This window comes from Gigantopelta aegis, chromosome 4 (genome assembly GCF_016097555.1).
Source record: "Gigantopelta aegis isolate Gae_Host chromosome 4, Gae_host_genome, whole genome shotgun sequence".
NCBI lineage: Eukaryota > Metazoa > Mollusca > Gastropoda > Neomphalida > Peltospiridae > Gigantopelta > Gigantopelta aegis.
Window position 1 is genome coordinate 42,585,834 of NC_054702.1, and position 26,309 is coordinate 42,612,142.

Below are 26,309 nucleotides of genomic sequence, written 5' to 3' on the forward strand. Positions count from 1 at the left end.
AAGGTGTTAACTAATAAACGTAGCAAAAAAAAAGGAACAAAAAAAAAAAACCAAAAAAACAACTTGCACAATTATTCAAACTGCGTAACATTTTTTTAACACAATCATTAAACATCTTGCATGCCTATTTTAATAACTACAACACCATTATCTTAGAATTTGAGATAAAAATGACACAATAGTAAACATGCTGCAAACATTTGAAACAAAGGTCAAATCATATAAAACAATACATGTTACAGCCATTTCAGTATGTGCATAACTTATTAAAGCTACATAAGTAACATTAGAGAATGTTTTCTCTTCTATTGCAATCTATGAAATGAGCCATTTAAAGCTTTATGGCAAGACACAAATATTCTCTATAACATTTTGGATCAGTAAACAACTTGCATGGACCAGCTATTCTAATCCGTGCAACATAGTCATTCCAATATTTATAACTATTCCAATATTTGTACAAAAGGTATACAATTCACATGAACAAACTTTGCTCAACTATAATTTTGATATGTGCAATAAATATTCGAATCCCCCCCCCCCCCCCCCCTCCCCACCAAAATTGATACATTAGACATAGCTAATATGTGCAGCATGGCCATTCAATGAATCATTGCATAAAAAGTCTATAAAATTTAGATTGATAAACAGCATGCAGAGGCCAGATATTCCACCCCAGACATTCTAATAGTTATAATAGTAAAGTACTCTTATAACGACGGAATGGACCATGATAGCCAGTTTGTTATAGCAGTGATTCGTTGTACACATTTGTACAAGTTGGTTATTAATGTATAGGGAGATAAAACGGGACTTTACGATCAGTTTGTTCTAAGCATGTTCGGGTACATAAGGGTACTTTACTGTATATATATATATATATATATATATATATATATATATATATATATATATATATATATATATATATATATATATATATATATATATATATATACACATACACACACAATCGTACTTTCCAATATTAAACTTTTTACACAGCTATCCTAATCCGTGTAGAATAGCAATTCCAAATGTTAGTTAATCAAAACCTACATAATTTCAATTGGAATATATATGCACGGGTTTACTAATATATGAATCCCATACAACTAATACTAAAACAAAAGTGTTGCACAACTATTGACGCTGCGTAACAAACACACACACACACACACACACACACACACACACACACACACACACACACACAACAACAACAACAACAACAACAACCTACACCGTTCAAGTAAATGTTCTTTTGTTTTGTTCTGTGGACCATGAATCGGCCCTTCTAAAAACTTCGCTCAACACAGTCTATAGTCCCTTGCATAACTTCGCGCACATATGCCTGAGACACTGTAGTCATTTAGTATTAGAAAAAACTATATAATTTATACTACTAGTTTAAAACATATTGCACAACTATTGTCAAATATGCATTATTGCAATCTTTTCAGTATTTGTACAAAAGGTATATTAAATTCATATGGACATTGTCTTCTCTACTATTCTAATCTGTGCAGCAGATGTTTGCATCAAGAACAAAACGAAACTGGTACAAAATAAATATTTTAAAAAAGTATTACAATAATTGCAGTATAGCCATTTGAAGCTTTATTACAAAAATCTATATACATATATTTTGAATTAAGCAACATGATAAGCGAGCTACTCTAATCTATGCAACAAAGCCATGCTAATGTTTATAACCACTCAAACATGTGTACCAAAGGTATATATTTCATATGAACAAACTTTGTTCAACTATTCTTATATGTGCAATAAATATTCAAATCTAAAAAAAACCCACGCCAGCTATTTCAATATGTGCAGCATAAATTTAAATTACATACATGTACAATACAAAAAAACAACAACTAAGTATTGCACAATTATTTAAGGAACGTAACAAAGCCAATAGAATTTACATTGCTAAACATATTGTCAACATGTGTGAATCTGATAATAAACGTTATACAACAGTAAAGTGCTATATCTAGTCTTTGTACAATACAACAACAATGTAATTAATAGTAGTAAATAACTTGCATAACTATTCTAAACTGTACATCATAACCATTTCGATAGTTGTACAAAGGTATATAATTCATGTAAACAAACTCTCTGTTATTCCAATCTGGAGAAGATATTTGAATAAAGAACAAAACAAAATTTGTACAGTAGAAACATCTTGCACTAATGTGTAGAAATATCTGGCAATAAAGAACATCGAAAAAAATCTTAACCACATCTATTGCCATCTGTACAGTGCACTTTGACTAAGAAGACAAAACAAACTAATAGAGAACAACTGATTGTTGTCATATAAAATGCTATATCCTATAATCATAGCAATGGGAAGTTCTGCGATGCTTACACATAACTATGCTTTCAACTTTTATAAATATAGAGAAAATATGTTCAACTTTGTAAACATTTATGATTAATTATATAATTATTTGTGTAAGATGCCGAAATGATGTTCCCACAATGTTCTGTCATCGAAAAATAGCAAAAAATCATGTGCCACAATGTCTTGTTCCCCAAAATAGTAGGTTTATTACTCCTTTAATCAGTCATCATAATTTAGAAATAAGAACTGTAGCTGTTGGAGAAAATATCATCATCACTATTCTAATCTGTATATCAAACATTAAAATCAGAGTACAAAAAAATAAACTCTAGAAAAATCATGAACTGATATGCTAACATGTGCAACACAGAATTCAGTTATTTGCTTACAAAGAGTTATAATTATTGGCTAAAATATTGCACTGTTATTCTAATCCATGCACCTAACATTTGAAATTAAGAACAAAACGAAAATCCAGTAAACACCTTGCATATAGATTAGTAAACATCTTCATCATGGCTATTCAAATACATGTATGTATTGCAGACAAAAAACAAAAACAATAGTAAATATCTGCACATATTTCCATCAGTGCTTTTCCTCAGAGTGATATGCTGACATGGCCCGTGCTTCCTTACCCTGCTAAATAAACATCTCAATGTTCGGTAAGTGCCCATATCTAACACTGTGTCAACTTAATTTGTAGAAAAAGACAAACAAAATACCTGTGAACGTTAACAGCAGCCAGCACATTTCTGACAGGTAGAATATCCAGGGGCGTGCGCAGGAAATTTTGCCGGAGGGGGGGTCGAGGTGTCTGATGAAGCCCGACACCGCGAAGCCCGTGGTGGGGGTCTGGCGGGCCCTCCCCACGAAAATGTTTGAAAAATTTACCCCTTCTAGGGCTATTCTGAGGTGTTTTCTGCTGGCTAGCCGAGCTGCTTTCTGACAACAACAAAATTCGCCTTGAGCAGGGTGGGGTTTCGACCCCCCCCCCCCCCTGCGCACGCGCCTGAATATCTCCACAATAGCACTTCCATGCAGATCTAGGCGGGTGCTGATAGCTCAATATTATTTTTTGTCTGTAGTCAATTTGTTTTTCTTCCAACTACTAAGAAACATGGGAAATAACTGTATCAAAATAAATCCTGAACACTTAGATTTTACAATCCTTTTCTAGCTATCACTGTGACAGAGTTGATATAGTAATTTTCTATTCACCAGATGTATTCCATTATGTTATATTCAACACTTTGATAATATAACAGTAGAAACTGTGCATTGGTTTTAACCTTCCCAAAATATAAACTGACTGGATAATTTAATCTGTAATGTATAAAATTTCACTTCTCTGTTTACGCTGTGTTTTTGTGTCAAAACTCACATCAGTCCTGGACACATTGCAAAAACTATACTTAAACACCTTGATAAAATATTCAACACAGATTGTTACATATGTTTACGAGTCCTAACATTCAGTCTTGTGTTCATTGATTTTCTTGTTTTCTGTTCCTAGCACCAATATGCCAATTTAGTATATGAAATCCAGATACCCCTAATAATGAGACATGCAAAAAGCTGCATTTTGGGTAGAAAAGGACCTTTTCCATAAAACCCAGTATATAGCTGATGGTCATTAATAACTTTCCTTTCATCAGAGTTAGACCAGGTTATCATATAATACGTTTACTGTAATGGAAATATATGCAAGGCATTTGTCAGAAAGTAATTACAAGAATATTATGAAAATTGGCCCTTTTACCGCGGAATGACCCATTTGTCAATATGAAAAAAGGAAACGAACAGTTGTTCAATACATGTGCACATATTAAACTACAACTACCGGGTATTTGGTGACTAACATATGACTATTTTGCAGTTATTAAAATCTGTGCGATACACACAATATTTGTACAAATTCATATTATTTTACATCTTAAACACAAATATTCCAAATGGTATACTAAAATTAATATACGAAACACAATATAGCAAAGCGTTTATACTTAAGATGAAATACACAACATTTAAAAAAAATTGTTATTTATAGTTTATACTTTTATATACTTATGCACAAAACAGTTATCTGCGATCAAGTCCGTATCTCTGCACAATGCAGATTGGAACAGGCATTTGGCAAAATAATGGTTAGATTCTATGAATATCCATCTAGTGCCTAATCTATATGCTAACCAATATCCGATGATTCTTAAATCAATGTGCTCTAGTGGTGTCACTAAACTAAAAAAACAACCCAGAACTATATATTAAAATCATCTTCGTATTAATAACTGTAATCAATAGAATTGTTTTGGAAAGGTAGGCAGGTACATAAATGTTTTGTTTTTTTAAGTATATCTATAGTAAAAGATTCTACTGCATTTTGTATGTTTACTTTTCTGTCTCTGGTCTCAGTATTGATGCTATTTTGGCACAGTTGTTATAATAATAATAACCACACTCGTCTACAGTGTGTGCCATATTATATGCCAGATCACCTGCTGTAAGTCCATCACTATTTTGTACATCAGGAACACCTGCATCCACCAGTGATTGAACAGCTCTCACGTACTCTCTAGCCACTGCACAATGTAACACTGTGTCTCCTTTATTATCTTTAAGAGTTAAATCAGGTTTCCTCTTTAACAGACAATTAAGATGTTCTAGCTTGTTATCTTTAACACAAATATATAAAGCAGTCTCACCTGCTTTGTTCCTAGCATTTACATCATAACATTTGTTCACCAACAGTAATTCCTCATTGAAATCCCGTTTTGACAGTCCGGATGGCACCATGCCATCACCATCTTGTATGTTCACAACAGGTCCCGTGTCTAGTAAATAACTTAAAATATCTGGACAAATGCTGTTTGCAGCAATGTGAAGTAGCGTGTTGCCAGATTCATCTACAGTATTGAGCTGGGCTCCATTTTCAACCAATATTTTCACATTATCTACAGAATTACTCAGGATTGCCAAGTGTAAAAGTGAGCTTATTTCATTACGGTTAGATTTTCCATGCAAATTCACTCCTGCTCCTTTTTCTACTAAATATTTTACAACCTGTATTTCTCTGTTTCTCACAGCAATATAAAGCGGTGTTTCCCCACTTTCATTGACTGTATCTAATTCAGCCCCATTTGCAACTAATTCTTTCACTAAATTTAATGAGCCTGCATTCACAGCTAAATGTAACGGTGAGTTCTTAGTTTTGTCTGCCAGATTGGGATCAGCATGCTTAGATAATAGGTATAAAGGCATTACAGACGAACCTGGCACATGCTTCATAGCAGTGCATAATGGGGTGTCTCCTGAAGCATCAACTGTATCCAGCTGTGCTCCATTTTCAACTAACATTTCCACTAAATCTATAGACACTGCCAAGACTGCCAAGTGCAAAGGTGAGGTCATAACAATAAGGTCAGGAGTGTACAACTGCAATATATTATCTCTTACAGTTGGGACTTTTCTGCTGCCTGGTAAATTAACATCAGACCCTTTTTCTATTAAATAATGTACTATCTGCAATGAATTTAAGTTAACAGCAATATGAAATGGTGTGTTCCCAGATTCATCTTCTGTATTTAGTTTAACTCCTCTGTTAACTAATGCCTTCACTAAAAATAACGAATTTAAACGGACAGCCATGTGCAAAAGTGAATTTTTAATTCCATCTGTCAAACTGGGATCGGCTTCTTTAGATAACAGGTACAAAGCTATCTCAGATGACTCACGTGTGGCTGCTAGATAAAGTGGAGTCATGGCACCGTCGCCTAATACGTTTACATGAGATCCTTTCTCTACAAGATAACTTACAAGATACAATGAACTCCTTTTAGTAGCAATATGCAGTGGCGTGTTTCCACAGTCATCTGTTGCATTCATCTGGGCTCCATTTTCAACTAATATCTTCACTATATCTTCAAAATTGGAACAGACCGCAATGTGTAAAGGAGATACCATTGTATTATCTGCCATTTTAGGATCAGCTTGTTTTTTCAGTAGATATGATGCAATACAAGGAATGTTATATTTGACTGCTAGATGAAGAGGTGTCATTCCCAAGCTATCTACTGAGTTTACCTTGGATCCTTTTTCTACCAAAAGAGTTACGGTTCGCAATGATTTCTTATACACCGCTATATGCAAAGGAGTCTCTGCAGATTTATTTACTGCATTCAAAGTAGCTTCCTTTCCAATTAAAAGATTCACTAAATCAAAAGAACCTGCGTAGACTGCATGGTGCAAAGGTGAATTATTATCATTGTCTGTTACATTAATACCAGCATTGTTATTCAGCAGAAATAGAGCCACATCTAACATGCCATCAAGTGCTGCTGTGTGAAGTGGTGTCATGCCTCTTTTATTTGATACATTTACCTGAGATCCATGTTCTACTAGCACAGTTACAATTTGCAACGATCGCAGACTTACAGCAATGTGAAGTGGGGTATTCCCATCCTCGTCTGCTGTATTTAGTTCGACCCCTTTTTCTATTAACATTTTCACGGACTCAAAAGAAACTGCACTCACAGCACGGTGCAAAGTTGAGCAGTTATCTTTACTTGTTATTTTAGGATTTGCTCCTTTCTGGAGTAAATATGACACCAGATTAAATTGTTTCCATTCTAGGGCTAGATGAAGAGCTGTCATGCCCCTCTTGCATGGTAAATTGACATCAGCTCCTTTTTCTACTAGTTCATTTACTATTTCTACAGAACAGCGTTCGACAGCAATGTGAAGTGCAGTTATCCCATCCTTATCTACCATATTTAGATTGGCTACATTTTCTACTAAAAGTTTTACTAACTCTAAAGATCGCGAGTACACAGCAAAATGCAGTGGTAAATAGTTATGTTCATTTGTCTTATTGGGGTCTGCCCCTTTCTGGAGTAGATATACAATTACATGCATATTAGATCTTTCCAGTTGTGCTGTTTGGCACAGTTGTACTGTCATTGCCATATCATCTTGTAAAAGTATTTGCAAAGTTTTTTGTTCTACAGCAACATGAAGTGGAGTGTTCCCAAATGGACCTGGTATATTCAATTCAGCACCACTCTCAACTAACTTTTGCACCAAATGTAAATCATTGTTACTGACTGCTAAATGCAACAATGATCCTTTACTGTTTTGAAGATTTGTGTTTGGATCAGCTCCTTGTTCCAGTAGATATGCAATCACATCATAGGTATTGTCAGTTGTTGCTAGCTGAAGTGCTGTTGTACCCCATTTGTCTGATAGATTTACTTGACATCCTTTTTCAACTAGATACTTTATAATTTCCAGTGATTTGCCCTTTGCAGCCAGGTGAAGAGGAGTTATGCCTGATCCATCAGTTGAATTCACATTGAACCCCATTTCAATTAATACTCTCACAAACTCTAAACAATCTTTGCCAACAGCTAAGTGCAAATAAAAGTAATTCTTGATATTTATGTCATTTTTACCTTCTTTGAGTAAATATAAAGCCACGTCAGGTGTATTTTGGCTCACTGCCAGATCAAATGGCGTCATGCTTATCTCATCTGTTACGTTTAACTCTGATCCATGTTCTACTAGATACCTAACCATTTTCAATGATTTGTTCTCTGCTGCATTGTGAAGTGGTGTTTTACCACCTTCATTCACTGTGTTCAGGTTGGCACCATGTTTAACTAATGCTTTCACAGTGTCTAAGGAATCTGTATTAACTGCAAAGTGCAGTGGTGAGTCATTTTCATCATTGTACACATTTGGGTCAGCTCCTTGAGACAGAAGGTATTCAACCATCTCTGAGGTGTAGTGTTTACCTAAACTACATTGTACATCCTTAACTGAATACTCTTCTAAGTTTAATAAACATGCTTGTGTTAAACACATCTTACCCAATGATTTGTTAAAAACTATAAGCCATGATTTATCTTTTGCTGCTATGTGAAGAGGGTAATTCCCATCCTGATCTTTTACATTCAGGTTCACTTTCATTTCAACTAATGCTTTCACTAAATCTAAACAATCTCTGTTCACTGCCGAGTGTAATGGTGAATTTCCCATCTCATCTTTTGTATTAGGGTCAGCTCCATTTTGCAGTAAATACAAAGCTATATGAGACTCCTTAAGGTGTACTGCTAGATGAAATGGTGTTCTACCCATTTTATCTGGTATATTTACTTTGGATTCTTTGTTCACTAAATAAGATACAAGTTCAAATGACTGTTTTTTAACTGCAATATGAAGAGGACATTCAGACATATATTTATGTACAGTATTCAGTTCTGCTCCACTTTCAACCAAAGCTTTTACTAATTCAAAAGACATTTCACGTATAACATGTCCTAAATCTATGTCATGCGTCTCATTAGGATTAATTCCATTTCGTAGTAGATAAATGGCCAACTCCAAATCAGAATTTTTAACTGCTGAAGTAAGTGCCCAACTACATATCATGGGTGAGACTTTCTGCATTTGGTTTTTTATCAAATAACTCACAATGTCCAACGAATCGTAGTTTAAAGCTTTACGGACCAACGAGTCTAATTTATCATCCACTTTGATTCCATGTTCAACCAATGCTTTAATTGATGTCAACGAACATGCATATATAGCAAAATCCAAAGGGGTATCCCCATTGTCATCTTGTATACTAGGGTCAGCTTTTTTACTCAGTAGATATAAAAGTACATCATTGGTTTCTGGACTTATTGCTAACATTAACGGTGTTCTTCCCTCACTGGACTGCAAGTTCACCAGAGATCCTTTCTGTACCAGGTACTTTACAATGTCTAATGAACTGTTCGATGCTGCAATGTGAAGAGGAGTGTAACCATCGTCATTGACGGCATCCAATTCTGCTCCCTTTTCAACAAGTGCTTCCACTAATCTCAGACAATTTACTTTTACTGCATAATGCAAAGGTGTGTCCTTATGTGCATCTGTTACATTCAGTGCAGTCCCTATACTCAGGAAATATAAAGCTATATCAGGGTATTGGCGCTGTGCTGCAATATGCATTTCTGTTATTCCTTTAATGCCATAATGAGTGAATCTACAACCTTGATCCATCAAAAATATGACAGTGTCCACACAACCATAGCACACAGCAGCACGCAATGGGTGTTTGGGGTTTTGCATCATGAATTGCAAATAGTTTGGTGCCATGTATAAACTATATTTCAAAATACCAGCATCACTGTGGGTGGCTGCCAAAAAAACGCGATCTTCATGTTTGCATGTTATTGCATATTTGGATAACTTTCTAAATAGATAGGCTGCTCCAATTTCCAAACTAGATGGAAGCTTCAACTCAATCAACCTTTTGATTGAAGGTAAATTTCGGATTCCTTCGTGACACTGGAGTAATAGCTGCTTGGCAGCACGTTCAAGAATTAGTTGACAGTCTTCCAGTTTACAGATTTCATCTATCAATAGATTTGATATCTGTCCATTCCCTAACTCGAGAGCTAGAAATAATAAATCACCCAATTCATGTAAACTCAGTTCCAAAGCGTTTTTGGTCTTTAAAAGATGACTGAATAGTATAATATCATCTACCCGTGATGCTACAACAGCAGCAAACGATTTTGTTGTTGGAACCATGCCAGAGTTAAGTAACTTATCAACTACTTCAGTGTTATTCATAAAGCATGCTGCATCTAACATTTCTGCTTTTTCATATGTAAATGTGCTTCTGTCCATTTTAACAAGGTTTGATACAAAACAATTTGACAGACATTTTAGATTTTTAAGGACAGCTACACTTGCTGCTGAGGTTGAAGCAACTATTTGTCTCTCAAAAAAATGATATTGACAATATAAATCACCAAAGTCAAGTTCTTCTATGTTTGTCATTTCATTCCAAATGTACTCTAAACATCTTGAATTGAAGAAAACGTTTTTTATAATATGTTGTTTGGTCATGTTGTTGAGACAGAATTTCACATATTTGTTCAAAGTCCCAATATTCCTCTGTGAGAAATTTCACAAATGTGTCATCTTTGAATGACTTGTGTGAAAGAGTATCTCTGGTATTGCTGGTCTTCAACAAGTCTGTAAATCTTTCAGCAAGAACTGAATAGTTTTCTGCGTTCACTACGATCGTCATTCCACCTGACTTTGGTACACCTGGGGTAACAACATACTCCAGTAAAATTGAGAGAGGGCATATCTTCATACTGTGTTTAAGATATTCCGAGGAAAACAGTAGGAACAGTGTATCAAAAATGGACTGATGACAGAATGAATATTCTCTTTTTCTATTACAATACTTTAGGTATATACCACACAGTGACTTAGCAGTGTCTCTCATCTTTCCAAGTGAAACACCAGTGTTGATTTTACTTACATGTTTCAGTTTAGTAAGTAAATCAGCAAACGATTCATTCTTTGTAAATGGATCCAAAAGCTCATCTTTTAAAGTACCTCCATTAAACATAACTGCCAGAAGGACAATATACTGGAACTGACACCCGTCTTCTGCTTTTATTGTGTTTAGCTGTTGCTTTAAATATTCTATTGGCTTTTCGAAATATTCCACTTTACGCAGGTTTGCTTTCAAAGTATTTACATAGAAATCACAACACTGAGGAAATCCCAACTCTTCAAATGTTAAAGCTACTGCCTTATTTTATCTTCCTCAGACATCTCAGTTCTCTTGTGCTTCAGATGCTGTTCAAGAATTTGCTTTTTTTCATGTCTGGTTAAACAATAATCAGGACTATGCAGATCAATTTGATGACATTTTTTAAATGCAAGAAATTCAGTCAAACTGGCTTCACATTCTGAAAATATATGTGACCTGAATGTAATTATGAGTTTAATTAATCCACATTCAATCAAACGCCACATAAATTGGAATTTTAGTTCCCATGATCTTAAATAGTCAGTTACGAGATTGCTTTTCCCCAGCATGTCATCAACCATTATAATTAGTTTTTCTTCTTCTTTAATATTATCCAAATGTTTTGGTATAGGAATATCTTCAAACTGTGAATGATGTGTCAGAAGTAATGGTTGTCGTTTCTGCTGATCTTTAAAGTGTGTCAAGAGTTTTATACCAACAGTTGTCTTCCCTGATCCTGGATTTCCTGTCAACACCAAAATGCCAAGGTTACACAGGCATTCCTCGGCCTTCTCAACCGCTCTAGTTCTAACGTAAACCTTTTGAGCAATATAATACATCTGTTCTGAGGTGAAACCTGTATAAAAATAATTTTAAAACACATTAAAATTTATGACTGCAAAAATTATATCAATATAAAATATCAGTAAATGTTTGCTTATTGGTTCTTATATACTGGTTCTTGAAGACATTTATTTGTTTTCTGCATCGTTGTCTTAATAATGTTTACTCATTAATAAAACTAACTCATTACTAAATTTAGGTTAGCTCAATAATCAAGTTGTGTGCAATGTTGTATGGTTATGCCACTATCTCACAGAAAAGATTAGTTTTGTGTATTTTATGATGTTAGAGGGAGTTTATATCATGAATGTTCCCAATATTTTGTCATATCTAGTAGAGCATGAGCATACTGGGTAAATTGTGAAAACGTTGTGTCATAACTTTTTATGAGCAGTATTTCGAGTTTCTTCATTGGAAAAGTAATCTGCAGGTAAAAAGCATAAAGGTAAACGTCACCTGTCTGTTCATCAGTGCATTTGCCAAGAAGGTTTCCAACAGGCTCTTAGGAGGTACCGGTATGTGGTTTAGTCTTTTGAACAGAGTTTGACTATATTTTCCCCCAAGGCTCAAATACAGGGCAATGTAGTATTTGTAATTTGTTTGTGGTGATTATTAATAGGGTTGTTTATTTCTTTGTATTTTGATATACATGTAAGTGGTGTTGTATATTAGTGCATAATATCGGGTGCTATAACTTAGATAGTGTTACTTTGTTATAGGATAATTGGGTGTGTGTAGTGTATATTTGCGGTTCTGTAACTGACCGTATTAGAGGGTTAAGCGTAATTTATGTTGTTGTGCGCCAGGAGTAAATATGGTACAACACAAGGGGTTAAGGTTAATTTGTTTTATTGTGTTACGATAGTTTTTAGTGTCAGACGGGCCTGATAATAAGGTGGTAGTTTATTACCATAATTATATTAAGTGAGCCTATTTGTAGCCATTTTTGTTTCAGCCTTTGAGTTGGAGCTATGCAAGCCAGAACCATGAAAAGTATGTCAGCTACGAGAGCTATGTGAGCTAAAACTGGGTTTGAGAGATGACACAGATGTAAACACCAGAACTGTAGGAGAACTATCTGCAAAAGATGTCTTCAGACTAGCGTGGTGGCGGGCTGTTGTTAGGATGTCTGCAAGAGATGTCAACAGCCAACCAACCAAGATGTGCTAGTGTCTGGTCGTCATCAAGATATTGACCGACTATTCACAATGACAGTGAATTTCAGACGAGTTAATACTGATACAAATTGAACTGGTTTAAAATGATTATTTTACTAAGGCTCGGACATTGACTAGAAGCTACTTGGCTCAAACTGACAAACCATGGACACCGGAATACAGTTGTTTTTTGTTGTTTGTTTGTTTGTTTGTTGTTGTTTGTTGTTGTTGTTGTTTTGTTTATTTTTTTTTTGGTGTTTTTTTTTTGGGGGGGGGGGTTAATTTATGATTCGGGTAGTGTTGTGTTGGAGTGATATCATCATTTTGTATATTCATGTTTTGTATATAAATTTGTTAAAATGTTTTGTTGTTTGACTTGTTTCTTGGACAATATGTCTTACTGATAGTCAATCTCTCGCCCATCTGTGACACACTATCAACACTATAGTTATTAAAACTATTATAATAGTACTATAATTGTTCTAAGTGTTTACTTTCACAATACAAGCTTGCCTCAGCAATCAGTCCACAGTGCAACGTTTCCTTATAAATGCTATGCGCTACAGACACATTGAAAGTAGGTTTGCTGTAAACTACTAATATCATATCCAATGAAAACCTAAATAGTAAAAATTCAATTGATGACTTAATAAGAAGGCTGCTGATAGTCTTTCGTAAAGAAATGAGGTGTATACATACACGTCGTAAACAGTCATAAATGTGTACATCTGGCAAACATAATCTTCACATTTAATGTTAATGTCAGTAACTTTGTGAAAAGTGATATTCATGAAAGATTTTCTGGAAAACATCAGTTATTATAGCAGCACAGGTATCTATTAAATAAAGACTATGAGAATCTGAATGAGAAAACAATTATCGGCTATAAATACTGTATCTCTGCACAATGCAGTTGAATGGTCATTTGTTAAAATAATTTTTGATTCCATGAATCTCTCTATCTAGTGCCTTGTTTATAGGAAGACGGTCACTCCCGAGGATATCCCCCACTAGACAACACATCCCTCCTACACCACTCAAGAGAACAGCCAAAAAGATGTAAAAGCATGCTCAAGCTCAAAACATGAACCAGAACCAGCCATCATTTTGGTCAGTGATGCATCTCATATAGCAGAGACAGCCTCCAAATGTTTACAATAAAATGTTTTGAATGCCCCCTGGAGACTCTGGATACCACAACCCCAATGGCACAATCTCCGTGCAAGAATGATACGGTACCATTTGAAATCTGCATGCAATGAGCATGCCCTAATGTGGTTTCTAATCTGCAGTAATCGTTTATGTTCTTCGGGCAGATAGTTCTGAAATGTGATCGATTGTTCTAATGTAACTAGCATGTAAGCATATTTTCCATTTGTTAATTTCCAAGTTAAATCAACGAAGTATGTATGATGTAATAGGCAACAAGAATTTAACATGACAAGATTTTGAGCTCTAGCTCGTTCGATCTGAAGTCATTTAGTATCATGTGTGGTGTTTTCATTAGTGTCTTAATTCCACATCTTCCATTATAATTAAATGTTGATACAAATGATGAAAATTATCTATTTCTATTGATATTATAATGTTTAACATTTCTTTAGCAGCACTCAACACCCATGCCAGGTCAAATCCAATCACTGATCGATCTCATCTGTCAATTCGATCATGTGACTTGTCGGCTGGCTAGCTGCTCTTCCAGTCTGTGTTCCCAAAATGGCACAGGCATGTTCATAAAAAATAATTGTATCACAATCTGAAGTACAATATTTTTGTCTAGGACATACTTTTGGACAATAAATTGATAATAAAGACGAGATGCTTGAATGTAATTTTAAACAGCATTAACTGTTTTAAATCAACTCAAAAATGAGAAGAAAAAAAAATCATGCTTACCCTTTTGCATATTATGAACATTATTTTTGTATTTATTAAGAACTGGAGAATATGAGAGTAGAAGTTTAACCTTTCTTTTGTTTATAGTAGCCAAGAACAAACATTGTTTTAATTACCTTTTGTATTTGTTGCTCTTGGGGTGGTGGCTAGGGTCAATCGGGTGATTAATTTTTTCTTGCCCGAGTATATCAACCATGTATCCCTGGCATGAGTGTCTGCTGCTTATCGGCATCATCATGTCCACTTGTTGGACTCGGTGGTTATTAACTTAACTATGGGTAAAACCAATGTTATCACTTCTGATGGGGCCCTGAAAAGGGTCCATACCGAAGTTGCAGATTCTTCATCATCAGGTGAAGAATCCAAGAACAAGTTTTAATAAGAACTAAGTTACATCTTCTGAATTCTGGCCGAGGTTCTTGGTCATCAATTCAAGTATTGACGGAGCCTTCAGCAAACTTTCACCATTTGCTGTTCAGAAGGGTCTTGTTGGCTTGGCTGGTGAGCCCAAGATTGTTACAAAAATAAGAAATGGGACTTTGCTTGTTGAATGCTTGACAGAAAGCCATTCTAAATGTTTCTTGAAGTCAAGTATTTTATGCAATGTGCCTATAACAGTGACAACTCATGCCTCCCTTAATTATTCTAAAGGAGTGATTAGATCTCGTGATTTTCAGGGAGTTAGTGATGATGAGATCCTTAAGAATTTATCATCACAAGGCGTGACATTTGTAAAGAGGATAATGGTTCATAGGAATAATGAGTTAGTTCCTATGAACACCTTTATCTTATCTTTTAACAAGCCAACACGTCCTGAATCAATCAGGGCTGGGTATCCCAGTTGAACCTTACATTCCAAACCCTTTGCACACTATTTTAAATGCCAAAAGTTTGGTCATGGTCAGACTGCATGTAGAAACCACTTGATATGCGCGCGTTGTGGTCAGCTAGACCATGACAGCAAAACATGCCAAAATGAGATCATGTTCATAAACTGTAAGGGACACCATTTTGCATATTCGCGAGAATATGCAAGATGGAAAATAGAAAAGAAGGTTTAGCAGGTCATGGTTAAAAAGTGCTTGACATTCCAGGAAGCCAGGAGATTGGTGGAAACATCAACACCAGTTGTTGCAGCAGGGCTGTCATAAGCTGCAGCAGTGCGGGTTTCTGTGATAAGTGACAATCAATACTGACATTACCTGGCACTGTGACAAGATTAAATACAAAAAGCTGTCAGATATTGAGAAAACTGAAAAGCAGGTAACAAAGACCACCCAGAAACAAAAAGAAACCAATAAAATGTCATAAGCATCTTTGAGATCTATAGATATGCCAAGTAGGTCGACTTCTGGGGCGCCAGGCACCAGTAACAGACCTCAGCCAATCAAAGATGCAAAGTCATAAAAAAAACTTTCTTGACGTATGAAGAAGATTGAGATGTGTTCTGTCACAATTAGCAACTCTTTCACTCCTTTGGTTACTGATGATGGAGATGGGGTGGAAGACATGTCTATAGTCACAAGTACAGACACCATCTTCAAAACAAAAGGGCAAGTCAAAAATAACTCCCATACTTCCTCCTAATGACTAATTCAGTCATTCAGTGGAACTGCCGTGGGCTTAGGCCCAGTTTTGATGAATTAAGTCTTTTAATTCAGAAACATAATCCTCTTGCAATGTGTCTTCAAGAAATGTTCTTGAAGGTCACTGATCATATTACAATGAGATGATTTAACCTCTATCATAAATTTCAAGAAACTAAAAATAGAGCATCTGGGGGTGTTTCCATTTTTGTTAATGAATATTTCCCAGCGTATCGTCACATTAAATACTACTTCACAAGCTGTGGCTGTAAAAGTTGCAGCTTATACAACTATTACTTTCTGTTCAGTTTACTTGCCTCCTCGTAATCATTTTTATTTTAAACCAAGGGACCTCCAATATCTTCTTGATCAACTCCCTGCTCCCTTTATCGTTATGGGGGATTTTAATGGTCACCACACTTGGTGGGGATGCGAGGATATTAATATTAGAGGAAACCAATTGGAAGACATAATTCTCAAAAATGATAACTTTTATTCAATGATAAAAGTCGTACCTATTTTCATTCTGCAAGTGGATCTTTCACTTCAATAGACTTAACCCTTTTAGCCCTTCAATTTCTGTTGATTTCTCCTGGAAAGTTGGTCCAGACCCTTGTGGTAGTGAACACTTTCCCATTATTTTGGAGAATGATGGACCTCCATCACTTGAAAAGGTTCAAAGGTGGAAGTTGGCGAAGGCAAATTGGGATCAGTTTCGGCATCTGTGCAGCACACGTCTCCAACAATTTGCCATTACTTATTCTGATGATGAAGGACATTGCAGATGAAACTATTCCTAAGACTTCGGCAGTGCTAAAGCATTTCAATAAACCATGGTTTAATGTTACGTGCAAGGATGCTGCAATCAAAGAGTGAAACGGGTTGCTTGAGAGGTTCAAACGTTAACCTACGATGCTTATCGTATTGCTAAGGCAAAGGCTCGCAGAGAGATCAGACAGAGTAAGAAATCATCTTGGAGAAAGTTTGTCTCCATGTTGAATTAACAAACATCAGTGAGATCTGTGTGGAATAGGATCCGTAAAATCAAAGGTAAAGAATCCAGTAATACAGTTCATCATTTGTCTGTCAATGATACGGATGTCACGTCTCATCGTGACATTTCTAATGCATTGGCAGGCAACTTTTCTCATAACTCATCTTTTGATTTCAGTACAGATGCTGTCCATTAATTTTTCATCTGAAAAAATGCTGAAGTATACAACAGGCATTTCTCTATGGAGGACTTGCAGGATGCTCTTCGTAGAGCCCATATACTTCAGTAGGACCAGATGAAATTCATTATCAGTTATTGAAACATTTACCTGAATCATCTTTGATGGTTATTTTGAATATTTTAAATAATATCTGGATTTCTGGTGGATTTCCGTCTGATTGGAAGAAAGCAATTGTTATTCCTATTCCCATGCCTGGTAAGGATCCAACTAATCCTACTAGTTATCATCCTATGGCTTTGACAAGTTGCATTTGTAAAACCATGGAACGAATGATCAATCATAGACTTGTATGGTATCTTGAATCGCACAAATTGCTTACTAATGTGCAATATGGGTTCAGATCTAAATGTAGCACGGTTGATCATCTTGTTAGATTTGAAAGGTTTGTAGGGAAGCTTTCATCCATAATCAGCACTTGGTTTCAGTGTTTTTTATTTGGAGAAAGCTTACGATACCACATGGAAGTACGGGATTTTAAACGACCTCCATGGCATTTGGCCTTAGAGATTGACTTCCTGTTTTTATGTCTCAATTTTTAAAAGATAGATCTTGTAAAGTCTGGGTAGGGTCGACTTTGTCTGATATTCACCCACAAGAGATGTGTGTGCCTCAAGGTAGTATCCTGTCTGTAACTATTTCTTGTGAAAATTAACAGCATCACCCAGTGTTTAACACCTGATGTGGATTGTTTGTTACATGTTGATAATTTTCAGATTTGTTACAGATCGTCCAATATGAGTATCATTGAACATAAGTTGTTTGAATAAACTTCATCAATGGGCAACTGATAATGGGTTTAGATTTTCAAAGGCAAAAACGGTTTGTATGCATATTTGTCCACTTAGATCCACAGTTGTTTTTGGACAAAAATCCAATTCCAGTTGTGGAGGAGACCAAATGTCTGGCGGTTATTTTTGACAGAAAGCTATCTTTTGTGCCCCATCTTAAATATGTTAAAAAGAAGGGCTTAAAAGCTCTTAATATTTTAAAAAGTTATTCGTAATACAGAATGGGGAGCAGACCGCAAGGTTATGCTCCATCTGTAAAGATCTCTTATGAGGTCAAAACGTGATTATGGATGCATTGTGTATGGGTCAGCACACAAGTCTGACTTGCAGATGCTAGATCCTATACACAACCAGGGACTTAGGTTTTGTCTTGGTGCATTTAGAACACCTGTAGAGAGTGTGTACGTTGATACACACGAACCTTGTTAGAGTGCTAGGCGTGCAAAGCTTTCTCTGCAGTATGCTACCAAGATTAAATTATTACCAAAACGTCCTACACATAATGCGGTGTTTGATAACAAATATATGAAGTTATTTGATGCAAGACCGAATACTATTCATACATTTGGTCTTCGCATTAAGTGTTTTTTTGTTGATTTCCAACATTGATTTAGCAGACACTTTGGAAAATCCTTCATATTTACCACCTTAGTGTATTACACCACCTAAAATTGTATTTGATCTTGCGCATCTGAAGAAAGATCGTACAGATGCTGTTGTGTATAAGCAATTTTTCATGGAAATTCAAGATAAGTACCATGATTACATTCCTATTTATACAGACGGATCACGGGATGGGAATTTTGTGGCGTGTCCTACAGTTTTTCCATCAGACACAATACTTTCCATGACACTGCCTGACTCGGCATCGATTTTTAGTGCTGAATTTTGGGCAGTCATTAAAGCCTTGGAAGAAATAAAGGATTCTAGTGCATCCAAATTTATTATTTTCACATATTCACTTTCGTATCTCCAAGCTTTACGAAATATGAAGCTGGACCATCCCTTAATTGGTGATACGAAAGTATTGTTGTTATCCATAGCCAATAAAGATATTGTATTTTGTTGGGTGCCCAGCCATGTTGGCATCAGGGGTAATGAAAAGGCAGATTCAGCTGCCAATCCTGCTTTGACTTTGCCTCATGACAGGGTTGGTGTACCTTATACTGAGTTTAAACAAAGTATCAACCAATTTATCTAATTGACTTGGCAACATGATTGGGACGGTGCGGTTGCGAACAAGCTTCATGCTATCAAGCCAGTCTTGGGAGAGTGGCAATCTTTGGAGAGTGGCAGTCCTATAGGCAGAGCAGGAAGGATGAAATAGTCTTGTGTCGTGCTCGAATCGGTCATACTTACTTGACACATTCATTTCTCTTGAAGAAAGATCTTCCACCTCAGTGTGTGCACTGTCAGTGTACTCTGACGGTACGCCAAATTTTGGTGGAGTGTAAGCATTGGAAAGAAACTAGAAAATATATTTTTGGTCAAAGAAATGTGATGGAATCATTTCGATTCCATCCAGAACTTGTATTACAATTTATTATATTTTTGCACAGTTCTTTACACTGTGTTTTAATTTAACTGTTGAATTTGTATATTGATTTTGATTATCATTTTGTTTGCATTTACCATAGTCTGACACCCAATAGCCGATGTATTTTTCGTGATGAGGTGTCGTTAAACATTCATTCTTCATTCATTCAGTTCCCAGTAACTCGTGGTTATTTTCACTAACCCAGGATTCAGTGCAGTTGGCCAATCAATGCAAAGTAAATAACGTTCCACAGTTGTTTGGTTTATGTACTTCATGTTGTTAATATTAAATTTACTTGTCTGTACTGCTACCGTAATTCTCAAATTGCACAGCAATAAATAAGAAAAGGTGAGATATGCAATTTTTTTTTTTGTGTGTGAAGTTCTGATAACTGTAGGTTATATTGCATATTTGACTACAACTTACTTTTCATGCTAGACAGTCGGTCGGACTCGGGTTCTGAAAGTGAAAAGATACGAATAATAATACACAGATTAAAAAAGAGAATGCTTTTTGTAACTGAAAATTACATAATTATGAAATGTGTTTCGTTTTTAAAGAAGTACATCTCGTAATTGTGTTCAGTTAAATTGTTTCCCCAAAAGAAGCTGCTTTTAGAAAATCTGTAAGAAAAAAAAAGTCATTAAATAAATGAAGAAACAAAAACAGCATTTCCATATTGCCTTGACTGTATAAATTCACTTTCAAAAGTAGGTTTTAACAACGTTTTGTTGAAATGGCTACATGTATTTTTATATGCTAATGAATATTTTGTCAGCAAAATTCCATGGGATATTTGTACAATATTGTAATAGTATGTTGTTTTAAATATGCACGCACTGCTAATTCCAGTCATCATGAAAATATAGCCATTTCTGTCTTTCAGACAGTCTTGCAACTTAAAAATGATAGCTATTTTCATTCAAAACGTGGTTATTTTGAATTTGAAAATAATAGTCTAATTGTAGCAAACATAAAAGATAGATGGTCTCTAAGACAATTTGATAATTTAAATATTTAACAAAAGATTACAGGATAACTACTTACTGGAATGCTTGACATGTTTCTCATCAGCCGAGTCTATGTTTTGTCCACAGGTTGCATTACTCTCAGACAAGAGCTCTTCATTTTGTGAAATAAAAGATGTATCAAAACACACATCCGTGTGTACTGCCTTTGCTGTATCAGCCTGTGTCCTATCAGCCTGTGTTGTATCAGCCTGTGTTGTGTCAGCCTGTGTCCTATCAGTATGTGCTGTATCAGTCTGTGTCCTACCAGTCTGTGTTGTATCAGTCTGTGTCCTATCAATCTGTTGAACATCAGCCTGTGGTTTATTAGTTGGTGTTGTATCAGCCTGTGTAATATCGGTCGGTGTTGTATCTGCCTGAGTCCTATCAGCCTGCATTGTATCAGCTGGTGTTGTATCAGTCGGTGTTGTATCAGCCTGTGTTCTATCAGCCAGTGATATATCAGCATGTGATGTATCATCATGTGTTCTAACAGTCTTTATTGCATCAGTTGGTGTTGTATCAGCCTGTGTCCTATCAGCCTGTGATGTATCAGTCGGTGTTGTATCAGCATATGTCCTACCAGCCTGTGATGTATCAGCTGGAGTTGTTTCAGTCGGTGTTGTATCAGCATGTGTCCAACCAGCCTGTGATGTATCAGTTGGAGTTGTATCAGCCTGTGTCCTATCAGCATTTGAGGTATCAGTCGGTGCTGTATCAGCTTGTGTTGTATCAATTGGAGTTGTATCAGCATGTATTCTATCAGCTTGTGATCTATCAGTCTGTGTTGTATCATTTAGTGTTATATCAGCATGTGTCCTAACAGTCTGTATTGCATAAGTCGGTGTTGTATCAGCCGGTGTCCTACCAGTCTGTGATGTATCAGCATGTGTTGTATCAGCATGTGTTGTGTCAAATGGAGTTGTATCAGCATGTATTCTATCAGCCTGTGATGTATCAGTCTGTGTTGTATCAGCCTGTGTCCTAGCAGCCTGTGATGTATCAACTGGTGTCCTATCAGCCTGTGATATATCAGTTCATGTTGTATCAGCATGTGTCCTTACAGTATATGTTACATGAACCTGAGTTACATCAGCCTGTGTTGCGTCTGTACAGATGATTGGATTCAAGGATCGAAAAGAACTCACCTTTATTTGGTTCAGACATGTTTATGGCTATCATTTCATCCAAACAGTTGCTTCACATGTTCTAAACCGATTTGTAGACACATATCAGCTTGTAGTTGTAGCTGCAGTATTCGGAGCTATCCTGTTCGTGAACAAAGTATATATAAATTATGTATTAGAAATTCAGTTTACAGAAAACAAAATTTATATATCACAAATAGCTTCTTTTTTTTAAAGTTATTATTCGTTTTAAATACTGGTGCATATGTCTAACAGATAGATTGTTTTTCTACGAGAGTACCAATGACATTCTTCGAAATATTTTGTAATGTTTTCGAGTTTTCGAAAACTATTTTTAAAATCTTTAAGCATGTATTAGTTGGAACAACAGGCAATGCATAAACGCCTTTGTTATGCTCACATGTGATAAGTACAATGACATGTGATACATACATAGATGAAAATGGAAAATATTGGAATAAATAAAGATAAATGCCAATGGACAAAATGCCTAAAGTTAATTAAATAAATAAACCAGAAACGAATTTGCTTTTCGTTTTGTTTTCCTTGTAATTTAATAGTGCCATCTATGACATCAGACTTAAATTGTGATTGTTTATGAATGTAAGTGCACCTTGGATTTGTACTTTGCTAGATGTTGTGCCAGTTAGAAGAGCATTCTCGGGGAATGTAAGACCTAGGCCATGTGTTCCTAGAGGGGTGGGACGTAGCCCAGTGGTAAAACGCTCGCTTAATGTGTGGCCGGTTTGGGATCAATCCCCATCGGTGTGCCTATTGAGCTATTTCTCGTTCCAACCAATGCACAACGACTGGTATATCAAAGTACGTGGTATGTGCTATCCTATCTATGGGAAAGTGCATATAAAAGATCCCTTGTTGCATTAGGATAAATGTAGCGGGTCTCCACAGTTGATTACCTAATGGCTGACATCCAACAGCCGGTAATTATCAAGTGATGTTGTCAAACAAAACAAATATATGCTAGATCTCGGATTTGTACACATTCCATTCCGTTTACACAGGCCTTGGTGGTTTAGTTATTAAATCATCATACGTATTTAAGGCTGTATTACACGTAAGTGCAATAACATAAAATAAAATAAATAAATGACAAATTCTTTATCTGAATTTACATGAATTTATTACTAAACAAGTTGAATATGTTAGAAAAACACTACGTCTGTAGTTTGTTCCGCCTAAATAATTAATCCTAAGCTTGTAATAAACAACTGTGCAAATGCAACAATTGTTAGTCCTCTTAGGTGGTTTCCTATTTGATATTTTATGGGACCGATAATTTACTTTGAGCGAAGGCTTATACTACTATGAAGTGGCAACTATTTGGCTGAAGTGACAGGGGAGAGCATGTAGTTTGTAAACATGTGTAACTTGTTGACATTGAAGACTTGTTTGTGGTAATTCTGGCCCATACAAAAGTAGTGCTTTTTGTGTAAAATGGGTGTACTCCGGCCTGATTTAGAGGGTGTGTTTGTTTAAACCAATATGCTGGGAGAAAGAGCTGAACAACAGGGGTTGTCCTTTTCAGGGTATGTGTCCTCTAGGCAGGCAAAGGTACATACAAAAATCCACGGGCCTGCTGATATTAATAAAAATGTTATAGCCACTAAGGCTATATAGAAACATATAGCGAAGTTAATTGTGGTCTGAGGCCATACAACCAATCACTTCTCGACGCTTTTATAATGTACTACTAGCTTGCCATGCTCAATATCCTGTTAACTGATTTCGAATTGGAACATAAATCCGGACTTAAGAGATAATCAGAAACATGGAAGAAGGAAATGTCATATAAAATTATAGCCCGAGTACTCTGACTGGTATATCAAAGGCCGTGGTATGTGCTATCCTGTCTGGGATGGTGCATAGGCCTATAAAGATCACTTGCTACTAATGATAAAAAATGTAGCGGGTTTCCTCTCTAACACTATGATAAAAGTACCAAATATTTGACATCCAATAGCCGATGATTAATGAATCAATGTGTTCTAGTGGTGTCGTTACACAAAACAAACTCTTTTTTTTGTGATTGTCGGGCACTTGTCGTTTTGAGGCGGCCCCTGGTAAACGGAATGGCTGAGTGGGCGATCATGTGACGCAACGTCACGATATAGGTCGACGAACTTAGAATTCTGCTGTCCGGAGTTTGCTGAAGCTTAGCTGAATGTGGGTGCTGTCGGGTTTCTTTCTGTAGTGTGTGTATTAGTGATTAATATCTGATTTTTGTTTTAATGAAGTAACTCGAAAATGGTCGATGTAAATGTATTTGACGTCAAACATAGGATTGTTGTGGTATTAGAGCGGAAATCTTTGACAACTTTTTGGTTGTCGGCATTTGCCAACAAAAATACATAGTTTGGTCTCTGACTGTAATGAGAACGTATTTATGTCCAAATGTCCGTCTAGTTCTCTTACAGTCAGAGTACTCGGGCTAATAAAATTAATGCCCTAAACATATTAAAGTGAAAAGGAGTCATTTTACATGTAATGTTTGTATATACTTCTCTGACTGTAATGAGAGCGTATTTATGTCCAAATGTCCGTCTAGTTCTCTTACAGTCAGAGTACTCGGGCTAATAAAATTAATGCCCTAAACATATTAAAGTGAAAAGGAGTCATTTTACATGTAATGTTTGTATATACTTCGAGAAGAAAAAACTGGAAAGTGCACCTTGTGACACCAAAATATGCTCGAGATAAGCCTAGTATTCAAGATTAGCATGTTAGAAATAACAGTGTTTAGTTTCGTAACATTACATAGGGAAATTGCCGGGACCGACACTGGACCTGGAGATATGTTGGGTACTCGAGTTTACAGAGGTCGAAATAACGAATTTTGACTCTATTTGTGTGTGTATATATATATATATATATATATATATATATATATATATATATATATATATATATATATATATATATATATATATATATTAAATGTATATGTAGGCCTATATGTATATGTATATGTGTACATATGCACATGTGTACATATGCACATGTACACACACACACACACACACACACACACACACACACACACACATCAAGCGAGCGCTTTACCACTGGGCTACGTCCCAAAAACAAGAATTTTTAAAAAATGCTATCAATTCATGAAACGTTGTTTTTCGGATATTACAAACTCTTTTCGGGACCAATTTTATACATTATTCAAAACTAAATTTTACTTCGAAACCTATTTGACGAAATAATCCTACCAAAATAGATACTGGATAAATAAATTACGTAGGTCAAATTTAAGATTTTTTTTTTTTTTTTTTTAAATCCATGCTATGTAAACTTTGTAATACATTTGACATGAACACTAATTGTAAACTGTAAATTGTAAACAGCAAAATATTGAAAATAGAAGAAAATATATTGAGAGGTTTTTACCAGAGTGTGTTGCGGTATCATCAATATCATATATTAGGAATAACAACTGTATTAAGCGAACCTAGGGGTGTCTGGGGGTATCATCTCCCCCAGGAAAAGTTTGAAATATAAATGCCCAGAGACGCGTTTTCAAGGCAATATAGTGTTAGTTTGCTACTGTTGTGTGTGGAACATTTTGTGTGATTTGTGAATTTTACCAATTATATAATATGGGACGTTGAATGCAATAAGTTGCATATTAAGTAATAAGGTCTTGTTTATAAACCGTCATTAAATGTCAAAATATTTTCCAACCTTATTTTTAACAAGCTATTTTATTTTAAAATGAGGTAAAAATTAATTTGAATGTGTGCTTTTGAACCAATAAATGAAACTCTGTCCAAGAGTAATTTCTTTGTGAAAAATAGTTACAATAATTGCTGTGCTACTACATCACATATAGCATATACATGTATATATAAATGTATTAAGATACAATGACATGCACATTACAAAAACACATTGGTAAATAAATGCAATAAAATTGTCTAAGTCTCCCCCCCCACCCCACCCCACTCATCTCTAATTAGTAGTATATAACACTTGTAATAAATGCATTAGCTGCCAGTTAGTTATCAATAAACACTATTTATGTTGTAAATTAGTTATTTAATAAAAGCAAGTAACTCCAACAATGGTGAAGTGGTAAATAGCTATATACTTTAATTAGTGGTGATTTAACACGAAATCCCCATTTGATTTCAAATAACAAGCGCGCATGGTAAATTGTACAAAGCGAGGCAACAACGTTGTCGCATTTTTATAGTTTTTCGTCGCGTTGTCGTTTTTATTTTGTCGCATTTTCGCTTTGTCACGGTAGTTTTGTCGCATTGTCGCTTGTCGCACTGTCGCGTTGTCGTTCCAGCTTTGTCGCATTGTCGCTCTTTATCACAAACGAAACAAAGCCAAAATGCGACATGGCGCAATACAGCCACCATACTAACTGCTCACATCCTGCATGTTTTTATTTTCGTTGTTGG

General features: G+C 35.6%; 2 protein-coding genes across 3 annotated transcripts in view; both read right to left on the reverse strand.

The window, feature by feature from the left end:
- Positions 1 to 3,270: 3,270 nt before the first annotated feature.
- The window catches only part of LOC121370574 (serine/threonine-protein phosphatase 6 regulatory ankyrin repeat subunit B-like), a 29,916-nt gene continuing 6,877 nt past the window's right edge, over positions 3,271 to 26,309 (reverse strand). The window contains exons 2-4 of one of the 2 annotated variants that reach the window (XM_041495886.1): positions 21,877 to 21,997; positions 20,148 to 20,180; positions 3,271 to 11,535 (exon numbers count right to left, since the gene is read on the reverse strand). In XM_041495886.1, coding sequence (XP_041351820.1) covers positions 4,751 to 10,258 — 5,508 coding nt within the window. In that variant the 5' untranslated portion in view covers positions 10,259 to 11,535; positions 20,148 to 20,180; positions 21,877 to 21,997 and the 3' untranslated portion in view covers positions 3,271 to 4,750. Of the gene's footprint in view, positions 11,536 to 20,147; positions 20,181 to 20,768; positions 21,404 to 21,876; positions 21,998 to 26,309 lie in introns of those variants that run through there. The other variant, XM_041495887.1, reaches the window with a different exon arrangement.
- On the reverse strand, positions 10,439 to 26,205 carry LOC121369844 (mucin-17-like). The gene is made up of 6 exons (XM_041494919.1): positions 26,062 to 26,205; positions 20,769 to 21,750; positions 20,148 to 20,180; positions 11,399 to 11,535; positions 10,683 to 10,919; positions 10,439 to 10,462 (listed from the first exon to the last, which is right to left on the reverse strand). The coding sequence occupies exons 1-6, from the start codon at positions 26,203 to 26,205 to the stop codon at positions 10,439 to 10,441; spliced, it is 1,557 nt and encodes a 518-aa protein (XP_041350853.1).